The 25,431-nt window shown below is 40.2% G+C and overlaps 1 protein-coding gene across 3 annotated transcripts in view; it reads right to left on the bottom strand.

The window, feature by feature from the left end:
• Nucleotides 1–25,431, bottom strand: part of lrp8 (low density lipoprotein receptor-related protein 8, apolipoprotein e receptor) — a 182,391-nt gene that overhangs the window by 85,469 nt on the left and 71,491 nt on the right. For all 3 annotated transcript variants that reach the window (XM_084354996.1, XM_084354997.1, XM_084354995.1), the window contains exon 3: nucleotides 9,973–10,095. In XM_084354996.1, coding sequence (XP_084211122.1) covers nucleotides 9,973–10,095 — 123 coding nt within the window. The remainder of the gene's footprint in view (nucleotides 1–9,972; nucleotides 10,096–25,431) is intronic.

Genomic DNA, 25,431 nt, shown 5'->3' on the forward strand with positions numbered 1-25,431 from the left:
AGCAGAACAGTGCAAATGTGGGCCTGAGATGATGGGCCCACAATATGAGGAGAGAGAGACAAAGCTAGAAAGATGACCTTTAATGTTTGTTTTTTTCCAGCAACTTCTATGGTGACATTAAACTCACTGTCAGTATTGCATCGTCAATTATTCATGAACAAGATTTCACAAGCAAATGCATACACACACAAATGAGACTACGCATCTGGAGACAGCCAAGAACTAGGATGGGAAACACTAACACTGAAGATTGTCCTAACTCGACAAATGTCAGCATTTGTTTTTCTTTCAAATTCTTAAAACTATGTTTACATCTGACTGGTAGCCTCTTGTATACAAGGTACTGTCGTCTCTCAGTAGCAAAAAGCTAATTAATTCAAGTTTTGAGGTCGGGTGGATGGTTGGATGTACAGAGCTTGTTACTTCAACAGCAGAGACAGCAGTTTGCATCATATTTCCTACCAAACAGTTAATATTGGTTTCTTTTGAGCCGGACCACAATCTTTTTCTAACCTTAATCAAACAAAAGTACCCTGAAAATAGTCAAAACAAACCTGAATCAAGGCCAACTCACTAAAGTTTCCTGGAGCTTTCAACCATATTACATCATCTTCTATTGTCAAAAAAAAATCTTTGTTATGCCTACCATAACAAAGGTTCAACACAGACAAAAAAAGGTCTTAATACTGCTGCAGAAGATATTACAAGAGCAACGTATCCTTGAATCTATTTCCATGACATCTTAGCTGATAAAGAACACCTAATACAGTTAAAAAAGCTAGCAGGTGGACCTTTTTTTGGGATTGTTCTGTCATGCTTAACCAAGCAGTTTTAATGTCTTAGATTAGCCAAACATTAACCACAGAATGTTCAGAATGCTCCTACATTATGCAAATACCTCAATATACAGACAACTGGCCCTATAAATCTAGTCCGTCCAGTGCACAGTGATGAAACAGCTGCTTATTCTTTATGTTCATCCTTGTATTAATATGCATGCATTATACTGAGTACCTGAATACAGGGTCCCTTTTTCAAATTGATATATGAAAAGCTATGACAGCCTCTGGAGATAAGTGTATAATTTAGAATGCACTATAATTTGCCCATGATGTGACAAAATACAGTGGGTGAAATTTTGACGTTCATGCAGTCAAAGTAATGCTCAGCCATCAAAGAAGAAGTAACTTAGAGGCTTGTGGCTGAGTGGACAGTAACTCACAACCAGAGCTGACAACCACAGGAAAAACCTTCTGGCTATTAAGTTGATTTAAAAATAAAGTTATCTTTTTTCTTATAAATCTACATCGACCCACTTTATACTCATCATTGAATCTTTTGGCCACTGCAGGCTGAGAGACAGCGATATGTTGTTTGATCATTGTAACTGATTGAATCATAAATCAATATCTAATGGATGAAAAGTCAGTGAACGATCAAACTGAAGTGTGTGTGCGTGTGGTCAGTGAGAAGTTCTGCTCAGGGTCACAGAGGTTTTCCATTAAAAGAATATGTGCAAGAGACTTAAGACAAATCAAACCGCTCTGAAGTAGAAGATCACAGTGACCTCAGAATGCACACTAATACACTTCAGTCACACACACACACACACACACACACACACACACACACACACACACACACACACACACACACACACACACTCGCACACACACACACACACACACACACACACACAGTGCTTGTATAACTACACATGTGTCTTTTGATGGCAGGCTCACTGACTTTTTTCTTGATTGAATGAGAGACACAGGTAGAGAGCGAGGTGGAGAGAGAGACAGAGAGAGCAGGAGGGAGAGGGAGGGGCCACCTGGGAAATTACGCCTGGCGCTGCCGCTGCCTCAAGCATGAAATTGAAGCCGTCCAACAATGCTACTCACTGGATCCTTCCCGTTCATATTCCAAAATAATTAACTAGCACAACCTCTTGCCTCCATGCTATAATATGCTGACCTGCCTTTTGTCTCTGAAGGCACAGACAAGGAAAAACCCACCTCAGTACACAGGAGCAGGTGGAACTGATGACAGCAGGGACACAGAGAGATGAGGGGGAAGGTTGTACAAGTTCAAGTTTCAACTTTAGTTGTCACCAAAGAACAGCTGGCGTCAGGGCTTGTTTTAGACTGAGATGTTGGGCCAGTGCAGGATAATTTAACATCACATTTCTCCGAGATTAAATTAATAAATTTTTACCAAATTTCAACTTACAAATGTATATAGGACATACTGTACAATTTAACATCTGTATGTTGTCATGAAGAGCTGCGCCCCACAAACAAAAATAAATGCATCTAGGTTTCAGACACTTTCATACTTTTTGTTGCAAAAATGTTATTCTTCCAAATTCTTCAGCAACCTCAATAAAACAACTCTACATCCATGTTAGCGTCTTTGTCAGACTGAGCTAAATGCTAAAATTAGCAGGCTAAAATGTACACAATACAAGTGCTAACATACTTGAATTAGCTAAAAAGTTAATCAGTTTAGAGTATTATCATGCTAGCACGTGTTTGCACTAAGCACAAAGTCCAGCTGTTTGGATATTTCACTGGATAAGTTTAAATTCCAGTGTGTAGGATAAAGGGGGATCTATTGGTAGAGATGAAATATAATCATGATTATGTTTTCATTAGTGTATGATCGCTGGTTTCTAATAATCATTGTGTTTTGGGGCCCTTAGAATTATCCTTTTTATAACTAAGAAGGGAGCAGGTCTTCTTCCACAGAGCTCGCCATGTTGCACTGCCATGTTTCCACAGTAGCTAAGATCGAACAAACCAAACACTAGCTCTATAGAGGGAATCTTTCTCATTTTTAGCAGCTACCGTAATGGAAGGTGAGGTGAGGGGTGTGCAGTCGGTTCCAATCTGCAACCTCAACGCCAGATGCCACTAAATCTTAGAAACAGGATCTTTAACTATTTGACCTGCAGGTGGTGCTAAATAAAGGGTAGGGGGGTCACTATGAAAAAACATCCATTAATTAGTTGATAAACCAAACTGGTGGACTTACATTGCCATCCTTTGACACATGGCTAAAGATAGCAGTATTACTACAAACCTTGCATCCACACTAAACTTAAATGCAGGTACAATTTAAACATGACTAACGGCCACAACATACAACAGCAATCAGTTCTTAGAGTGTTGCGTTGCATGTAGACAAAGAGCAATCATTGTCATCAGCATTATCCTCATCATCAACATCCGGCAATCATGAGTGACAAATTATAGCCTTCCTTCCCTCTTATTAACATTCAGGAGGCTGGAGAGTAAATTAGCTGCAATACCTGTTTGACTAAGCAGCACCAAGGCTAGTAGCAGATGTCCTCCAGCTGTCTCACTGTCCACTTTCAATATCTTCACTACAGATTTCTCCTCAGTAGTGCTTTAATCACCGTATGAAAAAGTAATTGGAGAAGTCAGCATTGACTCAATATGAGCTCTATAAATCAAGGCTACAAAAAATGGGAGAGAATTCCTGCTGTGATGAAAGGCTCTGCCTGACAGTTTGTGTCTTTAGATGAATGAGTTTCATCACATGGAATGAAATAAGTAGCAAAGTTTGAAATCAAGGAACTTTTATTGCCCTGTGGTTTTGGGTGAGTGGGTAAAAAGATCTAATCAGGTGTACTAAACACATCTGCAAGGTGCAATACTATACTCAAAACATTTAGTGACTCATTTCATTTGACAATTACAAGAACGTCTTTTCAGCTATTCAACTATTCTAGTCAAATTTAAAAAAAATAACTGAAATAAACACCAGGCCTCTTATCAAACAACATAATGGTCCTTTTGTCATTTGAAATAAATGAAATTCTCACTGTTTTTATATCATTATAGCAGAGCCAAAGGGAAAAGTAAGACTGCTGTTTTCTCAGTTTTATCTCAATATGCTCCTCTACCGTGATGTGTGACTTGAGATTACGTGACTTCCTAAGTTATCAACGTTCTCATTTGTGTTTGTCTTTTTTTCCTCATTATGTTTCACAATGAGTCTAGAGGCTTTTCAGTACAGCTTTTGTCAGCATGCCTCCGAGTATGAAATATGCCTGAGTGGACTTGGAATGATTAGATTTCTTATGTTGAGGATACAAGACTTTTATCTTATGAATATAAAATCCAAATGACACAAACCTCAAGCACTCTTGGACAGTTCTCTCTCTATATCTAAAGTCTAAAGTATCACTCGGACTGAGTCTGGGGACTGTTAAGAGTGTCACATGTTGGTCCAAGATGTGGCTGAGTGACGCTGGCTGAGTGTCTGGCGTTGCAATTCAATAACCTTTATCTACACAGAGACACTTGGGTGGCGAGAAGGGCTCGCTTTAATCCCCGGAGTGTAGATATGCACCAGCAGAGCCAAAAGAGTGCACACACATAAAGATGGAGTTTAAATAACTCTTGAAAGTCGACACAGCTCCTCTAATCAGCACTGATTGTCAAACTCCAGGATCTTGCTGATGCCACTCAGAGAAAATGGATGCTGACTTTGTAATGTCTAGACCTCAGGAAATCAAAGCTTTGATGTCTGGTACATGGATTATGAACATAAGTACCCCACAGCAAGGCGCCTTATGTAAATGTAATAGTTATGCAAAAACTTAAAGATGACCCGGCGGTCAATGATGAGCCATATTTTGCAAACTGATTCATTCTGACTAATTACTTGACATTGAATTATCTGGTAAAATTTCGATTAGTAACAAGCACCCTAGAAATCAGCTTTTCAGTGGCAAAACAAAAATGAGGATGCGCAAGTCTCGTTGAAGGAAGAGTCCTGCTCTGAAATCTGAAAGACATGTGAGCTGTTGCAGGAGGACGATGGTGTTTGCAACAACCAATTAATAGGACCTAAATATTTAAACAAAAGGACAAGGGTATTTTCATTAAAGTGATAAGTTCACAGAACTTTTTGAGACTGTTTCAAGTGTGGAAGTAAAACCACATCCAGTCCAAATATGTGGGCAGCAGTTTGTTGTTGGCTTGTTTATTTCAGTAGCTTGTCACCTATTTAGTTATCGAGCGATTTTATGGTACCTTTAATGGTACTAATAATGCTGTTGCAACTCCTACTGAGGGATGGTGTCTGCTTATAGGATCATTGCAGAACATTGTGTGCATACACACTCTTTCATGCATCAACCACCACTCATTTGATTGAGCATTTTCTCCAGAATCCCCTCCAGGCCCAGATTCATTTTCAAATGTGTAATTACAGAACTCCAGAGGAGCCTGTGTTTGTGCTTGCGTGTGTTTGCGTGTGTTTGCGCGCGCGCGCGCGTGCGCGTGTGTGTGTGTGTGTGTGGTTTCGGAGGCTTCATCGGAGGTCCATAGTTAATCAGCAGTCGACCAGAAGTGTCGGGGATCAGCACATCGATTCCCTCCCAGGGAAATCAATTCAATCAAAGGTGTTACTTAAACTAAACTCAGATCAGAAAGTGGAGGACAAACAGCAAGAGGACAGAGAATAGGATGTGATTCAAGAAGGTATGGTTGACAGTGATTCACGGGGTGTAAAGGAACAGCAGAGGGACTTTCCTTTGTTATCCATCCACATATCAACAAAATGAATGCAGATGCTTGTGTACAAGGCATTAGGAGAGATTGAATTGTACAGCACCGATGGGAGATTATGGTGTGATGTGAACATGGTGCTCTCCATCACCACCATCAAAACACCAAAGGAGGGACTACCTTTTAGAAGAATGATGCTCCAGCTCTGTGAAAGCCCATTAAAGCTGTTATGGTGGTTTGCGACAACATATTATCTTGGCTTTTGCTTTAATCTGTCACAAATCTGTTTAGAGTAACTCTGGCAAATTGGATATACAAGACTTGTGCATCAAACTGATGAAGTAACTTCACTTTTTAGGAAGTGAATTCACAGGATCTATGAACAATTTTGCGATGGAGAACCGAGAGATGTTAAGAAATATTAAGAGATATTTTCAGTACATGCACATAAAGTACACTATACTGTGATTTCACACATTCTGCTACACGCACACACACACAGCTCTGAGGATCAATGTGGCCAACAAAGTTAGAGAACCTCTCACAGCGTCTGACCTTGATTAGACATAATGAGACTTAACCACAAGTCCACTAATCTGATGAAATGACTTACAGATTCACCTTGTGATGAATACTAAATACAAGCATTGACTTTAGACACACGCGGGTGCAGACTCATACCCCTTATAGGCATGTATACACGCACACACACGCGCGCTCCAACACGTCCTTGGACTATTCCAATCAGACTTATTACTTTGAGAATCTTCAAAGGGCTCTTTGATCACCTCTTTGAAAATCATCTTAATAAAAATTGCAAATAGGAGCCAGCCTTTAGTTACAGCCATACAGAAAGTTCTGTGATAAGGCTGAAAAAAGACAGACTGACCTCTGGTAGTTCTTCTCTGTTCTGTAACTTATCTTTGGAGGAAACACTGGCTATGTGTGAGAGCTCTGCGTGAATCCCTGTGAAATACCAGCAGATTTTACGGTATATCTGTATTCTACTACTTCTTCCTTAGAAGCTCACCAGTTTCAACTTCACTGATGAGCAACTTGCTCATGATGTTTGCAAAGCCCCATAGCAACTCTGCTGATTTTATAATGACAGAACATCCTAACTCTGCCAACTTGATTAAGCTGTCCACTAACATGGAACCGAAAAACTTGGTTTCCAGCTGGAACCAAAAAATAGCAGGTTTTCCTAGACCTTGAGTGCAAAACGAAGTGGGCATGTCATATTCTACAGGTCACTGTGCAATGCACTCTGCTTATGACGCCTTAATTACATTAGTTCCTCTCAAAACCTGTGGAAATGTGGGCTGTTTTGCTAGATAGCACCAAGGTCCTAAGAATCTTGAACCGTACCACTTTAAAAAAAAAAGAAGCTTATTTGGTGGTAAAAGGGCTTTAGAGACCGCAATCACAGTTTAGCCTATATCACACCAACTACAGCGCCAAAAAAAGCACACAACGGGTTAGAAAAGGACATACAAATCCACTCATCAGATGCATTGAAATTGTACAGCAAAATGTCATTGTAGGTGCTATAAGACTAGTTGATTTTGCACACAAATGTTGGGCTGCTTTGAACTGGACAGTACATCTACTTGCAAAAAAGACAGAGTGACTTCAGTGGGTAGTTTTAGCAGCTGGAATATGGGTCACCATTACCAAATAGAAGGTTATGTTCAAATACTTTTATCTTGGGGGCCCAGTCTCTTCTAAAATCATCAATTTATCTCTCACTTATGTCATTCATCAAACTCACTGAAGCTTTACCCACAGCCATCAGAATCTTCTTCATACTCTCTTTCAAAACCCATATTTGAGTAATACTTCTTCACACAGTATACATTTTATATCATACATTTTGAAGTCTTTTGTCATTCAGTCATCTCTTTTTCAAAGCCACTGAAGACTAAAAGAGTCTCCTCTCCTCTAGTTGTTCTGGTTTGAACCCTTTTTTCATGAACCCGAAGGTTTAAAACTAAAATAGTTGCAAAGCTATTTTGTAGCTTCTGAAAAACCTCCTGTGTCAGAATGTCAATTTAACCTCTACCACACATTTCTAAAAGCCAGTTAATAATCTCCCATCCAAAAAAGAAAAACAAAAACAATCATGTCAGTCCTAACACACTTCCTATCCTCACCTTCACTCTCTTTCTAACTTTGATTGTCAAACCCAAGCACACAAACACACACATGCGCTCCCTCACTCACCCCACACTCATCACACATCCAGTATACGCATGAAGTTTCCCACTTGTGAATAGTGAGTTTCCTCGGCTGATTATAAATCCAATAATCACAGTGGGCAGTGTTCCATTTTTCATAATTGCGGCAGCAAGCGACCTCACCGCCTGCCAACCTTTTTAATTTTGAGTGTAACAGGTAAGGTTTTCTTCCAATTTTTCATAATTACACTATGCTGAGAATTCAAGTTTTAAAATCACATAAGCTGTTTTTGAGTATTTCAGTGCTGGACAATTAGTCCTGGTTTGTAACACTGGTAATGATCCTCACATGCATTACTTCATACCAATTGGCTCTTTTTCCAAAAGCGCCTTGAATGGATCATTCAGGTTTACTTTTACTTTTATTACTTACCGACAGTCATAAATCAGTAAATATAGTTAATTAGACAGTGAAACAGCCAAGTCAATAAAACAGCATCAGAAAACTATTTTCAACTATGTACAAGGTACAAGTTATGTACAGCCTTTACCCTAAGGTACATATGAACAGATATAGGGCAGTGTTAGGGCTGCACAATTAAACAGAATATCCAAAGATCCAAATTGCAAAAAAAAAAGTACTAAAAAGTAAAAAAGTACTGCTGTATAATGCTGAAGAATTATCTGGCCTACAAATCTTGTTGTCCAGATGTAAGAAAGCAACAACAAATGAAACATCATTATTTTAATAGTTTGCATAATCACAATAAAATTGTGATGCAAAAATGATTATTCTAACTAATGAGGAATCATTTTTAATTGCACAGTATAATGTCTCAGTATGTGCATCACAGTATGCATGTGAATGACAGCTGTAAACAATACCGCAGTAACTTTAAAGTGGCAAGTTGACAATTTATGAAACTTCCTTCATAAATGCTTCCTTCTGCTATGAATGTGCACACACGCATTTTTTGGTTGCAAACACAGTTGTCATTGAAGGTGCAGTACCGTCCTTTCCAGCATTGTACTCATATATGACAGAGTGAACGGACCGAAGCTTTGTGACTGGCATCTAATTCATGATGACCGAGCACTTTCTTCCCGCTGCTGCCGTACAGTAGCTTCTTCGAACACATGCTGCAGAAGCAAGCATCTGGCTCCCTCAATTTGTGGCATCAAGTGTTAAACAGCTTCCCATCATCACCATTTTCCTCTATTCATGCCCAGTGCCATTTGTTCTGAACTCCTCTCTCAAGTAAGGCTGTGTCTTGCCAGGTTTAATAAACTTTGCTTCCATTTGAGCCAAGTAGCAGGGCTACCACACTGCACTCACGTTCCTTGGCAAGACCTACTCTGCCTCTGATTAGTAAGCACTTGTTAGTCGGCCTCATACCATTGGTAGGTGGAACTACCATTTGAAGATGATTGGTTAAACCATGTCAAAAACAAATCCCATGTGGACTTTTGTTTTTCTTTCCAAATTAGTCATATGCTGGAAATCCGGCACCAAGCCGGAGTACTTTAAGCCCTGTGAACAAGTGAACATAAGAGCTAAAAGTGAAAGCTACAGAAAATATTTTCCTGTTTCACTACCTGTCTTGTGAGAAATGTAGCATGATTCAGGGACGAGCAATTATAATTCTCACTTTTTCTAGCATGCTATATGGAAATAGTATGAAAGAAGCAGGCATCGTGTCCACTTTTCTGCCCTCCACGGCCTTGATCCAACCATGTATGGATGTCCTGCCTCTGATGGTGCAGTCAAACAAAAAAATAGCAAGTGAAAGCAATTTTCTGAGGCGATGTGCAAGAAAGAGAAGGTTGGCACTGCGGCTGGAGCGCAGCAAAATGTGACACTGAGACCGAGCAACCTTGGAAGTGCTTTATGCTGCCGGAAATATATGTGTGTGCATGTGTGTGTGAGATATAAACTAGTTTAAACACAGATTGCATTACTGCAAAAGAGGCAGAAATAATTACATCATGCTGGTGTGAATGCATGATTTGGAGAATTCATGCATTTTTGGAGACTTCATTACAAACACACACATACATACATTAATGAATGGACACCGACTCACACAAGAAAACACACTTGACATTTGTACCTGGTAACACATTTGAGACACGTCAAGTGTGAGTGTGTGTGTCCTGACCTACCTCCTTCCATCTGTTTGTATGTTTGAATGTGTGGCACTGTTTGTCTGTGGTTGTGTTTGTCTGCCTGTCAGTGCGACTGTACAGCTACTTACTGCAGATTGCATCAGCCTCGTCTGAACCGTCTGCACACTCCGGCTCTCCATCACAGCGCCACCTCGCAGGGACACACTGTCCGTTCTTACAGGCGAAGTCTGTGGTGGCACATGTCTTCTTTGCTGTGGAGAGATAAAGGTACACATGCAACGTTACTGTATGCCCCAAAGAAAGGTAAAGTGGTATCTGTGTATGCTGCTCCTATCTGCTGGTCAGTATTGTAACACTATAGTGAATCAACTCCTTGCTGGTTCTTAACACAGTGACTGTCAGATATTCTATTGCATATTTAGTCATTCAATTTCTCTGGAGTACACGATGTGATGCATGAATAGAGACAGAAGACCTACAGAAACTGGACACACTCTTGACAAGTAATGAGAATGTGTGCAAAAGTTTTTTGCACACAGCAGCAATTAAAATTTAATTTAAGTTAAGAGTAACTCCTGAGCACCAACTTCAAACCAATGTTCCAGTCCACTTTAAATTGAACCATCAGCTGGCTGCAATCCCAAGTCTTGGTGGTGTTTTTAAGTACAATTTCTAACAGGAGACATGACGGGACAACCCAGGTCAGAATTTCCTAATTCAAATGTTCAACTTCCAAGCCATCGAGGCGCACGATGGCAAATGTTAACAAAAACTTGACAAAATGATAATGTTACATCCAAGGTAACAAGTGCAACTTCATACATGGAAACTTATGTAAGTATTTTATTCACTAGCTTTATCCACAAACTGTAGTCTACAAATACATCCCAGCCCTACTATTGGTGCTGCCATTCTTGCGTGACCTCAGACAACTGCCTCTGCCTCATAAGTGCGAAACTGATTGGTTAAATAGTTCCAGTGTTATAGGTAGATAACTTCATTTCATTAAGAATTTAAGTATCATAGAAGTGGTCTAGGCTAGGCAATGTATTACATTTGACCACAATGAACAGATTTAAAATATCTGAAGAATAAATCCAGTAAAAGACAGATCAGAGCTTGGAGGAGCAGTGTTTTGAGCAGTTTGCCTTTAGGCAGAGTGAATTAGTAATGTGGTGACAGCTTCAGTAGAACCTCTTTTTGCAAGACTGTGTTAGATACATGGTGCTGGGAACAGAGTATGTCACATGTGACCGTACCAGCAACCTTCAAGTTAACTGCCTGAACTTTTTGTTCCATTTTGACCATCTCAGGATCCACCTTCAAAGTCCAGCCCAGTCTCTGCAGAATGGGCTCTGGCTCTGTGTAGCCGTGTCCCGATAGCCTTTGGACTCTGAAGGTTTTGTGCAGTCACTTTCTCCAAGCAAGGGGAAAATTGAAGCACTTGAGTCTGTCACGGGGAAAGGCAAAAAAAATCCCCTCCCCTTGACAGCGAGAGCCAGTGAACAAGAGAAAGCACTCGCTTGCCGTGTTAGCAATGCCTTTGCCTCGCCATGATGAAATATACTGTACAGAGAAGGGTGCTGAGAAATGGCAAAAAGTGTGTGTGTGTTAAAAACCCTGTGTGTATGAGTGCGTGTGTTTGGTGGTGGTGTTTGTGTCGGGCTAAATTTTCTTCTGACGATGTGACTGTTTTCGCGTGAGCCTGGCGTTAAACCACCTCACCGACCATACGTTTAAACCTGCAGTGTTATTCTATGAATGTACCGTAAAACTAATTATAATTTTATGCTCACTATTCCCCCATCACCTGTGATAACACTATTTACAGAGATGAAGATACATGCAATGAACATTTCAAGGCACAGATTGACATTTTTGGAAATATTCTTATTCACTTTCTTGCAGAGGCTAAAAACAGGAGAAAATAAATTGGAGAAGAAATAACAAAGGTAGTCGCTGGTTCAAATCCCTGGACTTTGCCCCTCCCTCATTACCACCACTGAGCTTCCATTGAGCAAGGCCCTTAACCCCAACCGCTCCAGTGGAGCTGCTCAGGGGCCAACAGATCAGACTGTGGTTGTACTAGGCCGCTTCCAGGTGTATGAATGTATGAATCTGATCAGGGTCTTCCTGGAAAAGAGAGCTCTGCTCTCAGTGAACTCTCCCTGAATAAATAAAGGAGAAAAAAAAGAAATTCAGGATTTTATTTATATATATATATATATATACATATATATATATATATATACACATACTGTACATATAATCCTGAATTTCTTTTTTTTCCCTTTATTTATTCAGGAAGAGATCAAGAGTCTCAAGATATATATATATATATATATATACTGTATATATATATATATATCTTTTATCAAACCCATATGATTACTGCCACATGCTTTGCTTTTGCAGCAAGCTTTAGGACACTATTTAAGCTGCTGAACTACAGAAACATATTGGTCCAACTCGGCACTGTGTTATATACTGTCCAGTCATCTTCTATTTAGCAAAGGCAAAGCTAGCCAGCTTATTAGCTTGTTATTTATGTGTGTAGCCTTGGATGTCCTATGGTGCGTGGTAAAAGGCAGTGTTATGACTGATGGCACAAGTGGGAGCCATAATAATGAAGTACACGCTGAAGGAGCTGACAGCATCTCAGCTGGGGGGACCAATGCTTTCAATATGTATATCTAAATGTTTTTTATATGGTTAACAATGTATGGCAGACTGAGGAAAAGAGAGACAGCCAGGCATTCACCAGGGCCGAATATTGATTCAAAGCAGAGCAAAAAAATAAAAAATAAAGAAAAAGGGAGCCTTTAAGACACAAGAGAGATGGAACTAAAGAAGGTGTAGGCCCAGAATAAATGAAAAGCGTGTCCCTAGGGATCTACGAGTAGTCAGGGCTAGAGACAAAGGTAAATAGAAAGAGGGGAGAGTACAGGGGATAGGGGCACAGAAGCGAAAGACAAGAGGGAAAGAAGCTGTCGAGGTGGGGTCTTGTGTAATGGTATCAGTCTTCACAAAGGACTGAATAAATCCTTTTCCTTCCTTCCAACATGTTAGCATAAATCCCATTTCTTCCTGTCCACACTCCCTGTTTTTTCACATCTTTTCATCCATCCCTGTCTACAGGCTGATAATAGAGCCAGCTGAAGCCACGCACAAGAGTATTCACTGGGCAGTACAATTCGCAACGTCACTTGAGATTTCAATAATATCTGATGTATCATGATATCATCTACAAATAAAGGTTTTCCTTCACCTTCATATCACATTTCCTATCACTGGTCATCATAATCCTCTCCAAAAACAGCCTGTTTAAATACAAAAATTGGGGGATACAAAATGGTACAGGTGACAGACCAGCTTACAAAATATTGTACTCAAAAGGATTAATTAAAATGCATGAGCCAGCGAGCCTAAGCCTTTCAATTTCCAACAACCCTTTCCTGAACTCGCATTTCATCTTATCTAAAGGAAATAATACGATTCACCTTGGCCACTTCTCATTCTTGGGGCCAAAGGCATCCGGTAGCGGCTTTTCTGTCTGTGAGCAAATAAAATATGCTTTCAATTAGCCAGTTTGACTGTTTTATCCTGATAAAAAAATAAAAATAAAAATAAAAAGAACAATGTGGACAACCATTTCCCATTCCAACTATCTACAGCAACTGCAGGATATGATAATAAGTGCACTTTTTTAATTATCTATAGGAAAAGATACACAAATTACAGAACTGCTTTGCACAGAATGAAGACTGTACTTTAAAAATGACACTATAAGTAAAAATGGTAGCATTTCAATAAAGCACATTATGGAAAGCTATTATCATCCATCTTGAAAACCGAGAATTACATTTATGAGAGTGCAGTCATTCGGGGTTTTGAATACTGAATGAATAGTGATTAGTTTTATGCGAGGAAAATTTCCCACAGATGGGTATGCAGTTCAACATTTTGAGAAGACAGCGCTCATGTAATGAAATGAGCATGCAAATACAACTCATATAGCAGTGGCAAAAGGCACAAGAACTGACACCAGGAATGAAAAAGGAAACACACCCACAACAGCATTATAAAGACATTATAGGAACATTTCTCATATTCCACTACACACATCTAATCTAAACGCTAGACAAACATGTCGCGTTTATAAATTCGAAAAATATGTATACATTTGCACACAACTGTGTGAAAAACCTGCACGTACAAAATATTTTCCCATGCCTCTCAAGTGTTGCTGACGCACACACAAACAGCTGCGTACATTTACATTCTGATGCACCCGGACCTGTCATATATGAGTGTCCATCCATATGGAACAGCCTAAACCTGTCTTATGAGGTGTGAGAGTGAATGTGGAGGAGACAAACACTATAGGACACACATACTGTGCACACACACACTCACATCCTTACCTACCAACCACCCCCTCCTCAAGATTTGAAGTACGTCATGTTATTTTAGTTATTAGTTATTTTGCACCATCAAATTCTCATATCTTATCCACTTTAACTGGGGACTTCATATGTTTACAGAAAATACAGCACTATTTTTACTGAAGTTTTACTTTGCTTTGATACTTTACTGATTGGAGGAGGCAAATGTACTTTACTTCATTCATATTTTTAAGGGACAATACAAATTAATATGATCGATACATAAATGTGTCAGATTTAGCCACAAGGCTAATACTCAACTGCAGTCCCTTGGCAAGTTGATGTTATACATTTAAGCTCCCCTGATATCCTAAGATGCCTCCTACTTCATTGTAAAGTCCATTCTTAGAGTATGTGTACTGCAGGCTTCACATTTCCACATCACACTTGTCTCAGCTGAATATTGGACCAGCATTGGCTTCAAAACTGTTTGTGATTTCATGAATCATGCTCACAGGCCTGCTTCTTAAAAATCTGAATTTCTAGAAAGCCCAGAACAAATTTACACTTTCAGCAGTGAATGTGAAAACAGCCTTCTGGTGTCGAACTACAACTGCACATACATCATTCTACACAGTGACCCAGTGGTCTAGATCACGTCTTTTAGACGTCATTTATGGACATCCAAGACGTCTAAAAGACGTCCTCTGAGGAGCCAGAATGAAAGTTTTTTATATGTCTTTTCTGGACGTTGTATAGACGTTTATATGTCGTTTATCGACTAATTCTGGCTATCCGTGGACGTCCAGATCATAGCCAGTATGAACATCTTATTCCCAACTAATTCTGGATGTCAATGGATGTCCAGATAATGGCCTGGCCCGACGGGCATGATATCAACCTGTTTTGGACGTCCCCAGACGTTGCCTGCTCAGTGGGGAAGCTCAAACATGTAGGAACAAGAAGAAAAACACAGTCATGACTGGAGGGGGACTTCAAAAGAAACAAAGAAAGAAGAAAACATATAAGAGGATTTGACTGAATAGTCTTTAACTTGCCCCTGGTAGAGACTGTGTTTAATGTTTAGGCTGTAAACCTCTGCTGAAAATAGACTGTATTGATAGAAAGTAACAAACTCTACCATAGTTTTGCTAAATATATTGCGATATGTTGTCATCTCTGCTTAGATCTGCTTAGATAATCAATGAGTGACTAACTTGACCTACTCATGTTCATACGGCCTCTACACAATATATACACAGACACACACACACACACATGCTGGACACCTTTTAGGATGCCTCGCCACACACTCCCGACAACATGGTATGGGACGTTATTGTTCGACCTGTGAACAGGTGAAGGTCAGCGTCTTCCTTCGAGTCATTCAATTTACTCACTTCATTACACACAAACACATACACACACACGGTGAGAGGGAAATGGAAATAAAACATCCAACGGCACAATAATAGCTAAGGGAACACGGTGTCGCCTCTAATTAGGATTTGTTGACTGCAGGCCCTGAAACGTTGATTTGCTCCAATAACAACAGACAAGAGGCGCTGTAGTGAGATCATTTACCATTCTTCACTCAGAGACACTGACACCTTTAAATCTGCTGAAGCTCCAAGTGAGAGAGAACAAAGCCAGTATTCTTTGCTCATTAGCCTGTGAACTGATTTTGTTTTTAGAATTCAGATTCTTGGGAAAATTATTTTGAATTTGAAGTGGATGTTCAGGGTAGTTCAGGGTCTCTGGTTACTTTTTATATCTGAGTCGAAGGGTGGATTCAAATACAATGTAAAGAGACTTGCTGTATTCAAGGAAATAAACTGCTGGAGTGTTTTTACAGTCTGTGTTTATTGGCCAACAATAGCAAATGGATGTGGTCTCAGACTGTCTGTAGAGACATAAACTGTAACAACAGACCCTATAGCTGTTTGAATGGAGTGTGTCTCTGTATAGTATTATGAGGGTAGGTGACAAGTCAAACAGATAATCATCTTCAGTAAACATATCCATTACGTACCAGGACGTACCTGCAGGAAATCTTTCTCGTCTCAGCAGAGTTACTTAAAGTACAACTTTGGATCCAAACTATTCAATCTGGTTGACAAAACTTCCACTTGAGCATTGAAATATATAGTTTATCTCCATCCATGTCTTTGACTTTTTATGAATTTGTACTGCTTCTGAACTCTACCTTAATCTAAATGTCAACTATTGGAAAAAAAATAGCAGAAAACAGAAAATATCACCTTTCTGTTATCACTACACTTCTGTAATTTCAGCCCAAACCTACGGTGGCCCTGATGGTCAAAACAGAACAACCTTTCAGAAAACACAAGTTTCCTGTTTCTATTGTGTGCTACCCTCAGTCACCACATTTGTTGTGATATCTGAAAAGTTGTTGTGTTATGAACCTAAGAGCCACCAAACAAACCTGCTCTGACCTTACTTCTACCATTCTACAAAACAGGGCATGTTATTACAGCAGGCAAGACAATTTCGGTTTGAAATAACCCAGTTAGAATTCACAACCACTACCAAGGAGAAAAATAGAGAAAAGCCAGTCTGTTGTGTACATAAAATCCATAGAAATGCCAGAGAACATAACCATGTTGCGCTGCTAAGGTATGCCATTATGTGTGTTGAGCTATTCACATGTTACAGAAAAATCTATCTATCTATCTATTGAAATTACCAACCAACCAAATTCCCACGACAGAATTGGACAAAGGTGTTTGAAACAGTTGCTGCAGTCAGCTCTGTTGTGTAAAGATGAAAAGCAGTGTAAAGACATTTATTTACTGCTCACAATATTCTAAGAATTATGTGAAACGCAATAATAAATAGCCAGGTGTGGAACACGCAAACATCTTTCTCGAAAGACTCCATACATCAGAAAAACAGCAGAGAAGTAGAAGTAGAGAAGTAGAGAAGTAGATGAAAGAATAGCAGACTATGTCTCTGGCTGTAAACAAGTCTAAGGAGGATACAGGAAAGGGTAAGTAAATAAAGGTAGCGAAGGGAGAAAATGAGAAACCGAGCAAGTGAGAATGGAGAAAGAGTGAGCGTGGGAGAAAGGAGAGGAAATAGATGGTCTTCCACACTGTTGTGATCGGCTAAAGAGCTAAAGAACGTAGCATGTCAGGAGAGGGAAAGAGGCCGTTAATCAGTGAGCAGAGGTTGAGCCACAACTGTGAGGGAGTGGGGAATACTCCACGAGTTGTGTGCCTGTGTTCGTGTATATGTGAGCGAGAAACAGAGCGAGGGATGGAGTTAAGTAGACAAGTATAATATTGGTCCTTTGAGGAGATTAAAGGCCTGTCTAGTTTCCCAATAATCAGTTGGAGACAGAGAGATATGGTGGAGAAAGGACCAGAATACAACAAGAGCACAGTGCAGCAACAAAAAAAACTAATTGTAAAGTAATGGACAGCAGGGGCGGATTGAATGTAGCATTTTGTTCTTCTGTAATAAGTTTGAACTTTCTGACTTTTTGCTGTAAGTTACTTGAATACCAACTACAGCAGACGATGTGCAGTCCACAGAAACAAAGATGTAATCATCTTCCACCCATTGCCTGATTAAAAATAAAAGGGCAACAAAAATGGCAGAAAAACTTTTATAAATGAAGTTTCCCAAACTCTTCAAAGCCAAACAATCACAACTGTAACTTAAACATGTGGCTAGAATTGGCATTAAACATGTGTCTTCAATATCACCAGAGAAGAACGAACGACTATGTCAAGTGTTAAATTAAGAGTGTAAAGATTGAAAGCCAAAAGTCAATGAAAGTGCCAAATGCACCTGCCACTGAATGTGTGTAAGTGTGTGCGAGTGTGTGTTTGTGACAGATGCACAAACTACAAAGGCTGGAGATGCGAAGGAAACTCATGGACCGGCAATCCAGACGGCAAGTTAGATCAAATACACAATATATTATGCTCCTCACAGCACATCAAATACCACCTACCAGTTCAAAGAAGCTTTTTACCATTTCATGATCCGCCTGTCTGGACACAGGAGAATCGAGCCCATAGGGCAAGATGTACTCTCCAGATTTTTGATACCAAAACAAAAGCGAATCAGATATTGGAGTGGAGTGGGGGGATGGGGGTTGGTGGGTGACCTGGGTGACAGTTGCATCATGTGGTGACTCACCTGAAGCTCAAAGTGGTGAAAGAGATGAAAGAGATGGTGGCAAACTTCAGAGAACTGAGATTCTTCTTACTCTCATTTATTACATCATTGATATGAGGTTAGGACTTTCAAACAGGCTAGATGATAAGTGGGAAAAGAGAGGTGGGAAACTGAACTAACTAACTGAACTTTTGGAGGAAGTTCAATGTCCTCGAATTCTATAAGTTTATGGAGGTTACAGCCACATGATGAAGTCAAGAGAAAATGCAAAAAAAAAACCTTTACTATGGACATTATGCACAATACGTTAAACTGTTTGAAACACTTCCAATACTGTTGTGTGTTTTATATGTATATGTCTTGTACTGATGCTTGCCATTTTTTCACAAAGGTCATTTTAAACCTCAGGTTGTAACATGGAATATCTTAGAGCTACACCTGAGTTTGAGATACTGTTTTGATTTGATTCTCTTAATAAGTAGAATACAAAGCCTAGATGTTGCAGTATAAATAATTGGCGGTTTGCCACTTTTAAAAGCTGTAATGTGCCTACTACTATTAGGCGTTGCAGCGAAAACGCCACTCTTAATATTCATTTTGAGTGTGAATAGTGCGTTCAGACTGCAGTACTAAGGACTGCAGAGGTTGCTGAAAAGAAATGCAGTGACCCTGCAACAAAAAAAGTTCAAGCCCTGAAAAACTGAATTTATAAAACGAATTCCTCTAATATAACCCTTATAATATGTGTTTTCTTATATGCGTTGGTTGACATGACAAGTTCAATGTCGCTCAAAGACAAAAAATACGCCTGCATAAACAGTCAGATGTCCGCAAATTGCTCTGAGTGTCTGTTGTGTTGCTTAGCGTCCTTTGACAACACTGTGCCTCCAGGAGACTGAACCATCAGGGGAGGAGAAAATACTCTGCTTACTTGTTACAGACAGAGAAAGCCTCTCTGGAAGAGTTGCTGCTCCCAAGCTAGAAGCCAGAAACCATCAGATTTCATTGACCAAACGATGATACTCTCTAAAATAATATAGCTATAAAATATATATATAGCTTTCATTATATGTTGTTTTCTGATATCTGGCCTATATAAACAGCTTGAAAATACCAGTGTCTAGAGGGGCATTTATTCCATATTTGTATCATTGTACATTTTTCACTGCTAGAATGATTCAGTTTCTCTCTCTGACTAATAAAAAAGTTTATCAACAACGAAATCCTTCACTTTCCAACTATGTGAAGAAATCTTTGGCAAGCAGGTGCTGTCACGCTTTAGAAAAATAAACAGCTTCCTTTAATTTGACAAATGAAAAGGAGTTGTGAAAAAGTGGAGCGTAGCGAACACATCACGCAGCAGTCTTATCCAGAGGATTTCAAAAGGAGCGACTTCAAACTGGGAAACAATAATATCAAGGCAACTTAAAGAGCTTTGTGGAAGTAACACTTGTTAGCGCCTACTCATATACAACTACTTCACAGAGGTTAATCTCTCTTGTGTGCGTCTGTGCTTGTGTGTACGCTCATGAATCTGTTTATACCTCCGCTTAAGTCTGCATCTGTTTACTAATTTTAAGAAAGCAGATTGCAGCACTTTCTCTCTCTTAAGCTTTCAGAGAAATGTGAAGCGCCTTTGTGTGACTCACTTTCCTGTGATGGGGATTAAAATTAAGTGGAGCTGATGGGAGAGGCTGTGGTGCAGAGTAATGATATACATTCTGAATTAGTTTACCATTAACTTTTAATTCCCTGAGAAAACAGCGTCACAGAATGGCACAAAATAAATACATATATGCAAGGAATCAGAATTTTAAACATCCTGCTGATCCTGCAGCCTGCTCTCTCTTTGCTCACACCGGTAAGAATAATTAAAGGTACGTCCTTGGAGTCAACCGTGTATGCCTAACACCCTGACCAAATATTAGTGCTCTAAAATTGCTGCCTAATTCCTGTTTGTCCCAGTGGACTTTACCTTCTCCTGTTACCTGTTTGACAAGTGAGTCTAAAGAGTCTATGGTGCATCCCAGTCAAAACAGCCAGATCGTTTTGTCAGAGATGCAGCAAAGACCTTCACTTAAAGATATAGATTTTCAGATTGCAATACAAAAACTAACAATAATATGGGCAATTAAGGCTGACTGAAGGACAAAACCACTCTCGGCATGTTAATCTATTGTCCTCATGGCTCTATGCTGTTCCCGAATCCCTGGAATTTAACTCCCAGTGCGACAGCGTCTGCATCAGCTGCATGCCAGAGCCTAAGACCTCCCAAATCCTGTCACATCCTGGGTGCCCGATCCTCGCTCCCACTTACATAAGCGGGGCATTACAGCTCAGCAAAGCAGCTTAGGAGTGGAGGGGAACAAGCATGACAATAGGGAAAGAGAAAAAAAGTAGAAGAAGAGAAAGAAATAAAGATACAGAGCCATGGTGACGATCAAAGACAGAATTAGAAAGAAATCAGATATAATGGGAAGAAACTGCTTGTCGGGAGGTAAAAAGTAATCGCCTCTTTCTTTACTGTTCTTTCATGTGACGGTTCACTATACATATAATCTCTCTTTTAATCTCTCCTCTTTCTTTTCTTTCTCTTTTCAAACCTACCTCTTCCTTTGCAAAGTTAACTCACTTGTTTATCAGTCATGTCTGAACAACAGACTCAATCATTCCTATCACCGAAACTCACATAGCTGCTATTATTAGAGCTTAAAGATGGACAATCCACTGTCATCAAACACACTTCAGACAGTCCTTGTTAAATTTTATGAATACAAAGTGATTGTCCCATTTCAACATAATTATCTTTCCCTTCCTTCGTCTTTCTTTCTTCCTCGCCTCCTAACCATCTTCAGTTTTCAGACGACGTGTGCCCGGGGGGCTCTCAGCGAGCTCTTGAGACAAACAAATGTGTATTTGTTGTTGTGAGGGTGAGTGGATATCTAGTCAGAGAGATCAGAGAGCAGTCGCTTTTATACGCCGCACCGTGCTAGCTTCAGAGACTGCTAATTAAGTAGCAGCACAAAAGGGGTCATTGTGGGAGCGCGGGGCCAGGCTTGTTTTTGTTTTGACAACATGAAGCTGATCGCTCCTTCAAACGATGGCCTCAGCAGGACAAATGCTCTGAGCAGCACTGCAGTCCAGGTGGTCACATCATACGGATTCTATCTACTAGAAGAAAATCACAACTTCTTAAAAAAGTGAGGCTGCAGCATGGTGTTTGGGATAGGATAAATGTAAAGTCATGTATGAATTCCTGTCAGTTTTTACTCTTCTACGTCCGTTTGCTCAGTGATGGATCAACATTGATCAAAAGTTTATGTCCGCTTTTACATTTGCTGACATTGTCACAGTGTTCAATAAGACAAAAAAAGAAACTTTCATGTGTAGAAAATAGTGCTTTTCACTACTAATCATCTATTTAAAAAAAAATCCAAACAAACTATGTCAAAAGACTGAACATACTGCATCGTTCAATTAAAGCAACATTATGTAGGAATTTGAGTTTCTGAGAGCAACACCACTGTCGTAAATACAAATCCCAGGCCTGTAACAATTTGTGGGATGCATTGTATTTGCTGACGACAAACAAACTCTTTATATTATAACAATGTTTTGTATTGAAAACTTGTATCTTGAAGTAAACACGCATTTAACACTGTGATCCTATCTTCTCAATGAAGTTACATAGTGCAGAATGAAAGGGGGATAGGGGGGCGGAGTGGCTGAGACAGAGACACATGTCCCCCGTTTATAAGACATTGTACCATCAACAATGATCAATGATTTTGAAGCGGTTACTTAAAGGTAGGTAAAAGGTAAGGTGAAGTGACATAATGTTGCTTTGAGCATCAAACATCAGAGCAGAAACACTTCAGCAAGAAGCCATTTTTCTACAAGATGTCTGAGGATAAAGAAACGATAACATTCTGTTCAATTTCATTGTATTCAGTTGTGTTTAATAGGCTCATATCAAATTGATTGCGATGACTATAATAATAATAAAAGGCACATGAGGTGTGTGTGAGAGTAGGAGCATTTTAATGGATGTGTGCTTACGTGGATGTGTGTGTGGGTGTGTGATGGTATTCTTTTCTAAGATGTCTCTATGACTCTATGAGGTCATTTCCTTCTGCTTCGGTACCTCTCATTAGAAGTGACATATGCACAGAGCTCATCTACTGTCTACTTCACACACACACACTACAAATCCCCCTAACAACAGGCCATCTGGGTGACATCCGGCTTTCAGACTTGACCTGCATTGATTTATTAAACGCTCAAACACTGATACCAGCCCTGCTACTCACTATTAAAGTTGCACACGCACACACAAGCAGACACACATTTCATCCCCTCCCCCATGCCACACCCCGACACTCCAATCTCATCAGACTATCGGATGGTCACTTTCCTAGACAGGGTCATCGTTTTAATGATATCAGCTATCAATCCTTTATCCCACTCCCACACATGTAAAACCTATAAGGCTCTTCATTCACCAGGGTGCTGTCAATGCTGTTTGACAGATGTCATCGCGGGCAAAGGAAAATCATGACGCGACGGCGAAGGATTGTGAGGGGGCCTCTTTGAACGCATGCTGTATAATCATAAATATGTTTTGATTTTATTGGAGATAGCAAAATCGTGCCACAAATAGTGTACCAGGTTAGGATGCTTCATTTCTTCTATTTTTAAGTTTCTGTGTGAGGATGTTTTAAGTATATTGGTTCAAAACCTCAACGTGGTCGGAGAAAAAATCCTTTTCAAAGAATAGCCTTGCTCAGGAGGTCAGGAGACTGCACTGTACACACACACACACACACACACACACACACACACACACACACACACACACACACACACACACACACACACACACACACACACACACACACACACACAAATGTACACCTATTCACACAATCACTCACACACACAGCATTATAGCCCCATTGGGGCTATAAAACCAGTGCGATGCATGGGGGGAGGGGATATACCGTACTATATGAAACCTCAGTTAGTTCAACCCCTTTGTGGTGAGACAGATGTACACACAGACAAATGTTTACGATGAAAATACACAGTAATGTGCGCTCCGAGTGTGTTTGTGTGTGTGTGTGTGTGTGTGTGTGTGTGTGTGTGTGTGTGTGTACATGCCTGTATTGAAAATGTTTTGCAAAACACAGAATGAAGAAGGAAAAACTGAATCCAGCTCATCAAACTCACTCATATATGCTGACATGCTAAAAAAACAGCCTAAACATACATTTTTGAATAGTTAATCCATTTATCAGCTCTTCTTTATCAGCACATAATTGCTAAATGATTAATATTCTCGATGGTTATAGCACTTTCATTTTCAATTACAAATCATGTGGCAACCCCTGGTCCTAAACCCAAATTACAATGCTTGTGGCAGCCACACTCAAGTGGCAAAATAAAAATTCATAAACACTGTTCTGTAATTACTCTTCTAGCGAGTGACTGACAAGCGGAAACACGCGTGATTGCAGCAGCCCAATCCCACAACAAAAAGAAAAAGCCTTTCACGAGCAAACAACGTCCCCGCTGGTTGTATGAATCGATGCTCGCTGTGAGCCTCGTATCCCCCCCCCCCCCTCGCGGCCCTGCACTTCCACCGCTGCCATTCAAATCCCCAACCGCACACATGCAGCGTGCTGCTGGTCGGTCCACATGACAAATTACTACTGGGCTTATTATCAAAAATCAGCACTCGTCGGAGGGAGTGGTTGTGGAGAGGGGGAGAAGAAGCGGGGTGCGGTAGGGATTCAACAAAGCCCGCTGAGCCTCCGCAGACAAAGGAAAGGGACAAATTTCTCCCGCTGCTGACAAGGAAAAAGAATTCATTTCAATTACAAATGGCTGCCGTTTGGAAGCAACAAAGAGCTCCACAAAGGTCACCAGGAGTTGGAACATGTGTGCGTCTGAGTGTGTTTACTTGTACAGCAGCGTAGTGTTTGTGCATACTTATTTATTTTTGGGTAAAAAGAAACTAGAAGAGAGGGGAGCTTATATTTGCCAAGGTGACAAAGATAAAAAAAAATAAACCCAACCTGCTGTTTTGCATTGCTCAGAGCTTCCACGGGCGATGGCGGAATGCGATTATTGTCTGTGACACAGTGACCCCGCCTCTCTCTGTGTTCTGCTGTGCTCTCAGCACAACAAAACACTGTACGCAGCCTCCTTCTTTTGTCTTTCCTGCCACGCTCATTCGTTCTACGCTCCTTATCCGCTCCTCTTCTCCACCCTTTCCCCTTCTGCCTCCATCACACGCTCGCTCACTCCCACCTTCCCTCCCTTCCTCCCGCCCCTTTTCCCTTTGGCAAACAGCCGGTTGTCCCTTCCTTTGTCTGCTTTGTTGGTGATCGCTGATTAGAAAAATAAATAAAAAAAACACCTAGTGGATGAAAGGACCGTGGCCTGGGTTCAGAGTGAATTACAATCTCCCACTGGGAGAAGCCTCGATGTGACAAAAACGTCTGAATTTGAGGCTATAATAGAATAGTGATAGATGAATGTTGTGTGTGTCTGCTGACGAGTTGAAAATGCCGATAGATGACAAGTCCCAGCACAAGACACAAGGGTTTAGCTTTGTGTAAGTCTGTATGTTGAAAATAGATGAAACAGTTTATTATTTTCATCCCACTGCAACTCTTCAATATGGCAGGGACACTAAAACTGTAAGAAATGTCTTACCATTACTGGACTTTGTTTAAAGGTGTAGGATTTAGGGGTATCTATTGGAAGAAATGGAATATAATATTCATAATTATATTTAAAATAGTGTATAATCACCTGAAACTCAGATTCGTGGTCTTCTTTTGTTACTATGAATTTGTCTATAGTGGGAACGGGTACTCTTCGGCAGGGGCCGCCATGTTGTTTCTACAGTAGCCCAGAAAGACAAACCAAACACTGGCTCTGGATGTGGGAACTAGAGAGGGTTTTTAAGCCTCCAACGGAGGGGAGGTCGAGACGAGGGGCGTTCAGCTGGTTTCAATCTTCAATAAAAACACGCTAGACCTTTAA

Source organism: Pagrus pagrus (assembly GCF_965226575.1).
Source record: "Pagrus pagrus genome assembly, chromosome: 6".
NCBI lineage: Eukaryota > Metazoa > Chordata > Actinopteri > Spariformes > Sparidae > Pagrus > Pagrus pagrus.